At 35.0% G+C, this 10,633-nt stretch overlaps 1 protein-coding gene across 2 annotated transcripts; it reads right to left on the bottom strand.

Annotated features, from left to right (window-relative positions):
* Nucleotides 1–3,947: 3,947 nt before the first annotated feature.
* On the bottom strand, nt 3,948–10,633 carry LOC107829613 (serine/threonine-protein kinase BSK7). 2 transcript variants are annotated; one of them, XM_075241127.1, is made up of 13 exons: nt 10,240–10,633; nt 9,548–9,653; nt 9,027–9,181; nt 8,709–8,926; nt 8,319–8,454; nt 6,960–7,093; nt 6,746–6,851; nt 6,299–6,384; nt 5,759–5,947; nt 5,369–5,521; nt 4,800–4,913; nt 4,432–4,695; nt 3,948–4,347 (listed from the first exon to the last, which is right to left on the bottom strand). In XM_075241127.1, exons 3-12 carry the CDS (start codon nt 9,103–9,105, stop codon nt 4,450–4,452), a joined length of 1,461 nt encoding a protein of 486 aa, XP_075097228.1. In that variant the 5' UTR covers nt 9,106–9,181; nt 9,548–9,653; nt 10,240–10,633; the 3' UTR covers nt 3,948–4,347; nt 4,432–4,449. The 2 variants fall into 2 exon arrangements, with proteins under 2 accessions (XP_075097228.1, XP_075097229.1); XM_075241128.1 differs by having other exon boundaries at nt 9,027–9,171; nt 10,240–10,624.

Genomic DNA, 10,633 nt, shown 5'->3' on the forward strand with positions numbered 1-10,633 from the left:
CAAAAGTCTTTATTTGGTATTTTTGGAGTCGCTGAGCAGGCGATGCCAATGGGCCTTGAAAAAAGCGGGTCCCGACCCGGATCGGCTATGTGGCGTTTGGGCTGGCCCGCTCCAAAGACGTTGCTTCTCACTGATTTTCGTCAAAATAGCACGGTATAGCCAGTTTTCGGACTGGTCAATCAAAAATTGCTACCGTTTACGAAGTCAGTGAAAAATAACCACTATTTTGCTGCAACAGAGACCGGTCCCGTATAATATACGGGAGTTCGGTGCATTTGTACACGAACTCCAGCATATTATGCTGGACCGATATACTTTGCTAACTCCTGTATAATATACGGGAGACTGGAGCACGGGTGCTCCAAATTCCAGTATATTATACTGGACATTTATACTTGCTGAAACTCTTGTATATTATGCTGGAGTTCTGGTGTACTTATGCTGGAACTCCAGTATAATATACGGGCGTATTTTCCGGATTTTGAATAGTGTTTTCGCTTAGATTTATCTTTACATGAAAATTGGTTAAATTTCGATTACTTTTGAAACTGTGGCTATTTTTGAATGATCAGTTGTAAATCTGGCTATTTTTAAATTTCTCTCCTGATTTTCATATGTTATCTTTATATAAATAGCGGGGCACGTCTAAATTCACTATTGGGATCTTTACATAAATAGCACATCATATTCACTATTTACTTTTTCTAGAAGGTATAATACATTATATAGTGATTATACATATTTATACACGTATAATACACAAATTATGCATGTATTATACCTTCAATAACTATTTTTAGTTTAAACAATTGGGTGAACGGCTATTTGTATTATATACACATAGGGGTCATTTGGTTGACGGTTAGAGTTACGCATGAATAAGTAATGCAGGGATTAATTATGCATGTATTAGTTATACAGAGATTAGTTATGCATGTATTAGTTATACAGAGATTAGTTATGCATGGATTATTTTTTGAATATTTGGTTTGTTGTGTTAGAAATTGACATACATTATATAAATTTTACAGTTAAATACTTATTTACTAATTTTATCTCTAATAGATTAAAAAGATGATGAGTCGAGCCCTGTGGCATCACTGCTCTCCAAATGGTTTGATACAGATCAATCTAGGAAGCCTTTATGTGTAAAGTGATCAGGGTAAATTTATCATTTCAATATTTTATACATGTATTACTAATATATGTATTAGTTATTCCATCTTCTACCCCGCATAAAATAATACATAAATTGGCTCATAATTTATACATGTATTATTTATATATGTAGAATTGTAAAATGACAACCAAATATGGTATTAGTTATGCTGAATTTTGTATAAAATAACTAATGGCTATTAAACATGGTATAAGTTATGTTGCCTCCAATACATGGATAACTTTTCTCCTAACCAGTTACCAAACGACCTCTTATTATACCCAGTTATACAAGGCAACTATTTTGGTTAATTCTTTCTTTTTATAATCAGCCATTCAAGCAAAGTATATTTTTGTTGGTTTCTTACCCGATGCTCAGTACTCGTTTAATCCGGATTCACCTCAAGAAATATCATTTTAGGGGATAAAATGATCTCCATTAAATGTAATTTTATTGACAAAGCTCGAATTCGAGACATCTGGTTAAAGATAAAAAGGTACTTATCAATCCACCATAACCTTTGAATTTCTTTATGGAATTTTTACCTCCTATATCAAAGGTTAACACCTTATTTATTTAAATAAATACCATTTAAAAAAATTTATATTCTATAGATACCTTTTAAGGTTTATAGCAAAATATTTAATTTTGGTTACCTCCTAGCCCTAAGCCACTAAATACGCTATTCAGTTACACTATTTTCTTTCTCTCTCTACTTTGATACATCCCATTCTTTTCCCCCATTCCCTGAAAATACGATGCTCAATCTCAAAATTCCTCTCACCCACACTATTTTCTTTTCTTCTCGGAACCAAACAGAAAATCGCTCCCACCGGCGGAGACTCATGAATCGGGCCGGAAAGCGTTGTTTGTCTTCCATATACCAGTTTGCATTTGTTTATTATCACGCAAGTCAAATCAACATTTTGAACTAAAATATTTGCCTTCGTTCCCAGCTTTTGTCCATCTCTGTTGGTCCCTAGCTACTTTCTCTTTTTCTTTCTTTTATCTTAATACTAGTAAAGAGAAGGACATGAATCTTAGAATATTATCTCTATTTTTGAACGGTGGCGGATTCGTCGGAAATTAGGGTTTGTTTTTGAACAAAGACGACAGAGTTTGGGCTGAGCAACTTGAATTTTCTGTTAATATATTTCAATGTATCACGTTGTATTTTCATGTATTTCATTGTATTCATTGTCTTTTTTTTTCATTGTAATTCAATTTATCTCGTTGTATTCCACGTATTTCATTGTATCCACTATCTTTTTTTTTTCCATTATATTTCAATGTATCCCGCTGTATTCTATGTATTTCATTGTATTCACGGTCTCGCTTTATGCCATGAATGTATTCATATTTTTTTAATTAATATAATTTATGTATTCAAATGTATTATATAATTTCTCTGAAGATTGCTATGTTTTGGGAGTATTTTTCAGTTGAGAATCTTTTTTATAACTGAAAATACAAATTTTGTGTGTTATAATTGAGTTTGTTGAGTTATATTAGGAGTCTATTATGTTAATTGATTCACTTTTCGTTTTAAAAACAGTGTAATTCCCTATTTCACGTCGTGAATACAGTCGAATACGGTCGAATACAATAATCAGTCCAGCTATAATCTCATGTTTCACCCCATGAATACACTCGAATACAACAACTGATTAGCTTGACTTCCCTGATTCACTCATATTTTTGCTACTGTATTCATAAATACAATAGCTTAAATACATAAAATACATCTTATAACCACAGAAAAGATATTTATAATCAATATAGCAAATGGTATCTATAGATGGCTAATTACTACTAAAAGATAGTGCTTTATGAAAATTTCTCTTTCTTTATTTATGTAATTTAGCCTATATTATTAATGCTCCTTACTATTATAATTATTTTCTTATTATTATTATTATTAATCCATTATCATAAACAAATATTGCTTATTATTTATAAATAGAGAAGTAACTCAAAAGTCCATGCTAAACATCTAATAGTCATTTTGGTCAAGCTTTCGAAATCTGCTTATTTTAAACAATAATTTCTATCAGAAGTGCCTTTCAAAAAGGTAATTTTGGATAAAATCAATTTGGGTTTGGCTAATCAGTTTGAAAAGTAATTTTGCCAATAGCAAAGCAGCAATTTATGCTTAACCAAGGTTCCAAAAGTGCTTGTCGGGAAAAAGCACTTAGCTTCTAAAAAATAGTTTATGCTATTGCTCAGAAACGTTTATTTTTTCTTGATAAACTTAGCCAAACACCTCAATTCTCTAAAATAAGTACTTTTTGAAAAGAAATTAATACTTTTGGCTTCCCATAAGCTCGGCAAATAGACTATAAGACTGTACGTGGAGTCAAACTTAAGTAAAAAATAACTGGGGTATGACAGAGTTATACAACCACTAAGTAAAATTTTGTCGCCTCTATGCTACCTGTTGTTGCTACTAACGCTATTATATCTACCACCAAAGGATGTGGTGCAGTGGATATGACTGCTCTCCCTTAACCAGAGGTCTCGGGTTCGAGCCCTGAGTATGGAAAAATCCTTGGAAGGGAGCGCTTCCCCCGAATGGGGCCCTACGCGGCGCGAATCCAAATATAATCAAGCTCCAATGCGGGTACCGGATACCGGGTGGAAAACCAAAAAAAAACGCTATTATATCTCTTAATCAGACTTTTGCAAGTAATGCAGAATACCATGGCACAAAGCACTAAAACTGCAAGATTCTTGAGAAAAGAATACAACATTACAGACAATATTCTGCAAGTTGTGTCAATTGCAAATACTTAAAATAAATAAATGTAAAATTAACCCCACAATAAACCATAAAGAGAGAAATTATAGGTAGAAACCAGTTATCCCAAGAGGGAAAGAAAAAAGAGAAGAAAGAAAAACAGTTCAGGAACCATATATCACTGTACATAAAATACAACATGCTAGTCTCTCTCCATCCTTTCCATAGATCTTGTGTCTTTAGGAACCAATGGCATTGAATTATTGCAAAAGAATTCTCTATAACTATGACACAATTTACTAACCATTGCATGCATGTAGGTGACCTCTCTACCTTCATTAGGTAGGGGTCGTACACACTACCCTCCCCTTACCCCACTCGTGGGAATATACTGGGTATGTTGTTGTTGTTGCATGGATGCAGATGAAAGATCGACAACATCTCTAGATTTCTGCCGCAAAAAGAAGAAGATACTTTTGTGATTTATGTGTCAAGTAAATAAGGGAGCAATCTATAATGTAATGATCATACATACAAGCTCCATTCGCCAATTTCAAGAAGCGGCGTTCTTCTCTTCTTCGAGTATTGCAGCCTCTCTAAGTGCGACTAGTGCCTCGTTTTCCCTCCCCAATGTGAAAAGAGAAGCAGCTTGCAAATACGATGCGATATGCCAAACAGGAGATATTACCTGTGCTTGTACTGCATCGTTGAGGGCTTCTTGTGGCATATCACTCATGAGATAAGAAAGACTCCGATGAGCGTACACAGTTGGTGAAACCATGGTTCCAACATCAATAAACTGCAAGAGCAACCCAAAGTAATTAAATAAAGATATAAGTTCAAAAATAGATAATCCACATTAGATGGTACAATGTAGCATAAACATTATGGCGGATTTTCAACCTTCGTATAGCATTCAATGGCAGCTCTAAAATCTTTGTTCTTGAAAGCAGCATCACCCTTTTTCTTTGAGTTCAATGTTTCCAGCACCTGATCTGTCCACATCTGAAATGAAAGCTGCAAACAAGAAAAAAAGGGTGATTATCATGAGATGCTAATATTTCGCTTTCGAAAACATATAAGCTTGGATATGATCACAATATGAATGATCAACAAGTTGAAACACACGAATCACATGCATGGCAGAGCCAGGACTTGAAATGTGGGTTCGGGATTCTAATCCTTTTAAGTTACTGGGTTCTGAATTAATAATTTATACGTATTTCGTGGATTTTTTAAGATAAATATAGTTTGAACCAAAGTTACTGGGTTCGGCCAAACCGTAGCCTGACACTCTAGTCCTCCCCAAAGCTACTCGGTTATGAATTAATAATTTATGTTATCATGCTCAAGTACCCTATATTAAGAAACAGCTTTAGTTGTATAGAATGGGAACAAGTTATAGAAATTCAGAAAACATGCATTTACAAGACCAGAACATCAGTTCCAAGAATAATAATCGATAGACAAACCTCAGTAGCTGCTCCCTCATCATCTTTGTACCCAAGCGTGTCTAAAATCTCATGGATGGCAGTCAAGTCAGTTTTCAAACAAGCTTCACCAAGTGGAGATAGAGACATAGTTTCGCCATCACGTGATATACCCATCAATACATGAGACGGAACCTGAAAACAATTTACTAAAACTTCAATCCAGCTAAATTTTGTTATGCAATAGATGATTTATGGCATCTTACTATCAGCCGATGTAGATAAGTGAAATCAAGTTTATGGAAAATAAATGTAACCTAGATGCTTCTCACCAAATTTTAGTTATTGCTTTCACTAATTTTGGATAACTACTGTATCATAGCAGTATTTAGAGAAAAGATATTGCTGGAAGAATAATGCCTGGGCACAAACCTCAGCTTCTTTTTGAAGAGGATATAATGCAGCAACTAATGACTTGAGATTCGGCCGCTCACGAGGCTCGTATTGTAGACATCTTGAAGCAATCCGTACCAATTCAGTTCCGTCATCTGTAGAAAATTGACCTTCCAAGCAAGAATCAGTTAGCATCTCAAGATTTCGGTCTTTTATGAGATCCAGTGCCTGACATAAGCAGATACATATTAGAAGGAACAAGAGCACCGGAAAGAATTGTGTTAATTCATGAATGCCTGTATTTTGATAACCATCTTTCATCCTGAATAATTATTTGATATATTTCACCTAAACTCTTGAAAATATAAATCACAATATCTTCGTTTTCAGTACACTTCTTAAGTAAGAGAGGAAGCACCCCAGCCCTTTTTAAAGTTGATGTCCGATTTTAACAATTTTGCCAAGATTTTGTAGAACACTTATCGTCATGTTTTCTTGTCACGATAAAGTGTGAGCCATATGGTTGTAGGGGTCACTTAAATAAGAAATAAATAAATAAATTTAGCAGGAGAACCATACATGGCTAGGAGGGATGTGTTTTCCACTGAGAAGGTCAAGCAAAAGTGTCCCGAAGCTAAATATCACACTCTCCGGGGTGATTCTTCCTACAAAAGTTCAAAATAACTGAGTGAACGAACTATAACACGCTCAATAATTCAAGAAAGGATAAATGTAATTAACATCATGAATTCAATGAGCCCTCCACACTGAATGGATTGCAACAAAATCCTATACACGAATGCTGTAATGGTCAAAGTGGATCCTTTTGTTTTTAATAACTGAAAGTAACTCATAGAAAACATTCCCTTTAATCTTGTAAATAGAAAAGTGTTGACAACTAAAGTGTTACAAAAGAAGAACATCAAGAAGCTCAGTTGGTTGTGGTTGATTAGTGTGTGAATCATTAGACGTGAAAGAACACTATCACCTAAGATGGCCGCGTTTGTTTATTAAAGTAGCTCTTACCTGTTCTCAAATATTCAGGAGGAGTAAATGCCAAGTTCGTGCTGTAACTTTTTCCATCTCGGCTGTTTTTCATCAAACCAAAACAAGAGAGTCGGGGATCACCATCCTGTGAAATATACGGAGGAGACCATAATAGGCATTTGAGTACTTGAATTGTGAAATCTAACAATACAAATAAGCAATAAAAAAAATGAAGATGTAACTATCAACTTACTTCATCGAACAAAATTCTATAAGCATTAAGATCATGATAAAGAGCACGCCCTTTGCCTGTACAATATTCAAGAGCCTGTGCAACATACAAGGCCACCCTTAATCGCATTGCCCACTTCATTGGTTGTGTATCCCCTGAGTTAACACTCTCACAGATGAGTCGACCGAACATTATCGAAGAATATGTTATCTTTTGAAGGAAATTCATGACTTTCCAATCTTCCTTAAAGCAATTAAAGCAAATAGGTATCCCATCTCATCCAATCTCATTTTCCATTTCCCGTAAGTTCTCTCTAGGAGAAGTTTGGAAAAGCTCATGGTCAGGTTCTACCTTTCAAATTCTTCACAGTTACTAACCATGCGAAAAAGAAAAATATATATACAGAAAAGAAAAGGAAAGGTACCAAGTTTAACTTTTCCAAACTGATTAACCTCATCTGTTTCTTTGACTTCATTATCATAGTCATTGCTTCCCACTCTCTCTTCTTAAACTAATCCTAGTGGAAAGAGAAAGCAACAGCAGTAGCAGACTAGCAGTGGCAGTGAATTGCTCTGTGAGCAGTTGAATTTACGGTTAAACAAGAAAAAGGATGATTCTTTTAGACTGTATAATGACTCCATGTATGGACATGCTAGTAAGCAAACACAATCTCACTTCAGAATTTAAGCAAATATACCTGAGAACAAAATTTTACAAAAAAAGAGTAACTCTTTTATAAAGCAAAAGAAATGGGAAGTCATTCTTCTTCTTCTTCTTCTTCTTCTATTTTTTGACGGTGGTGTCCAGGCCCAGCTTGTGTGCATCTCGACTATTCCACTGGGTACCTGCTACCTCCCAACACAGGTACTAAATAATTATGCCCGCTAAGGCTCACCTAGTATTTTTTGCATGCGCTGGGGTTTGAACCTGAGACCTCACGTTCTCCTCCCATTCATTGACCACTAGATCACACCCTTGCGTGCAAATGGGAAGTCATTCTCTAAGATGGATACTAACAGGGAAAACCATAAAAAGGAAACAGGAAGTCATTCTCTAAAATGGAACAGTGCATGAACCGAAGGCTTTGTTTGGAAATTTCAGAACAAGGTCAGAGGTTGGATCTGCTCTTTTTGTCTGGCTAGAATTGAAAAAGAAAATCTAGGTGCAGTCTCATCCCGCTTGAAGTTATCAGTTAAGCCAAAAATCCCTTAGATAAAATTAGTTCAGCAAATCTAGTATTCAACAGTTATATAAATAAAACATATTATCAGTACACAATTGGTTTCACTCCCAGTCCCCCCCCCCCCCCAACACCAACCCAACCCCAGTGAAACCAGTCCTGAGGTAGGGAAACAAAAGTATCTGTGTGGACGAACTTACAATGAAAAAGATGCTTTGCAAGTGTCTCATTGGGAATGAAGTCTGCAACTAGCAACCTCTCATCACCCTCGCAGCAACAGCCAAGAAGATTTGCTAACCTATTGTTGCGGAGTTGACCGACGGCCCTTGCTTCTTCCTGAAATTTCCCATATGAAGAGAGAAAATCAAGTTCGAATCCATAGCTTAACTAAGTTAAGCATTTGTCAGCAGATGAGACACAAGTTAACTACAGGCTACAAACATATTCAAAAGAGTGTGAGCACTAAAAAACCAGAGCTTATGGCATGCATTCATTTCTCTGTTTCCATTTTGTTGTTGATGCATCAGGTACATAATATAAGAAGGAACTAATAATTTTCGGAACTGGAACAATGCCAGCCAAATACTTACTAAAAACTGCCGAGAATCAGGCCACGCAGATCTGTTGAAGCGTTTAACGGCAAACGGCCTCTGGTTCTCCAGCTTTCCTTTATATACAACATTTGGAGCTTTTTCACCATGTTCCGAAACTATATTCTCTACAGCAAATGCAGAAGTAGCTATCCTGAGCTGCTCAAACGTAAACTCACGGAATGCAGGCAAATCACTAACTTCATCTTTTTCTTCATCTATTTGAAGCATGAAACCAGAATAAAAAAAGTAACAAGTACATTAAACACTGCAGGAGGAAAGTTCTATAGAAAAGCTTACAATAAAAGATATATATACCAGGATTTTGAGCCTCGTGAATGGGGCCACTCTGTCCTGTCCAGCAACACAAGGCAAATTTAGAACATTCACAGCCCATCACACTAATATTAGCTTCGAGTTTGAAGCACACCCCGGCAAATCACAATTTCTGCTGCTTCAAGATCTGCATTTGGCTGAAAGAACCAGATGGTCAATTCAAGTGTATTCTGCTTCTTAGAAGATATCTGAGCTATCGAAACTAAAAATAGAAAGAAATAGACAAGCTTTAAAGAAGTGCAACAAAATTGTCACTCATTAACATTTCACTTTCAAACCACCAAATGCTTCCTAATATATGCAACAGAAACTAGAATATCAATTATTCAACAACATCTCAATCATAAACTAGTTGGAGTCGGCTATATGAATCCTCTATTTCCATTCCACTCTATTCAGGTCAATTTTATTCCAAAATAAGGCAACACCATATACATTTTAGTTAAGCTCCGTTACAAATCAAGAAAATAGCAATAAGGTTCAGAATCAACAAAAGGAAGCACCTTTAGCAGCAATTCGAAACACAAACTTCCTCTGCAAAGCAACCAATTCTGCCCCACCAAAAAGCTTCCTTTTTTCAACTGAATCAACCAAAAAATTCTACACTACCTGAAATCATATAGGTCAACCCAAGTCAAAATCAAAGCTTCAAGCTTAATGCATCAAAAATCCAAAAAAAAAAAAAAAAAAACCATACAACCAACACACACCCATAAAAACCCATATACATATATACATGTATTTATAGATAAATCAAGAAACACAAGTCAAAAATTAAAGCTTCTAGCTTAATGCATCAAAATCCACATAAAAACACAAAACTTATACACACCAATTAAAACCCACATACATATATACATGTATATGCAGATAGCTCAAGAAATAGATGAGAAAAAGCAATAAAAATGAATTCTTGATTCTTTCTTCAACCCAAGTCAAAAAATTAGAGCTTCAAGCTTAATGCACCAAACCCCACATACAAAACACAAAAACAACAAGAACTACATATAGCTCAAGAAATAGATGAGAAAGAGCAATAAAAATGAATTCTTGATTTCTTTCTTCAACCCAAGTCAAAAATTAAAGCTCCAAGCTTAATGCACCAAATCCCACATACAAAACACAAAAACAACAAGAACCCATATGCATATATACAAGTATCAATATATAAGTTAAGAAATGGAGAGAAACTAACCCAATAAGAATTGCTTCTAACAGTGGAGAAGAAAGAGAAAAGAGTCAGCTGAAATTTGAGAATATGTACAAATACTTATTAATGATTATAGAGAAGATGGATAGAATGAGAAATGTGATTTTACAGATCCCTTTTGTACACAGTTGCTCCATTATTAGTACTATACTAAGCACAATTTTTGTGTTTCTTACATGATTTCCACTAACATAGTCCTGTTTTTTTTGGCCTGTATTAGACACCTAAGACTCATAATCATTTGTCTTTTTAAAATTAAGAAAAAGTTGTTTATTATTTGACATAATTAGAATTAATTATTCCCACTTAGTTGGTCAATTATGGTTCCCTACAATATCTAGTGAATTCTCTTTATCAAATGCAGTCCTTTCATTTTTTT

Source organism: Nicotiana tabacum, chromosome 20, assembly GCF_000715075.1.
Source record: "Nicotiana tabacum cultivar K326 chromosome 20, ASM71507v2, whole genome shotgun sequence".
Classification (NCBI taxonomy): domain Eukaryota; kingdom Viridiplantae; phylum Streptophyta; class Magnoliopsida; order Solanales; family Solanaceae; genus Nicotiana; species Nicotiana tabacum.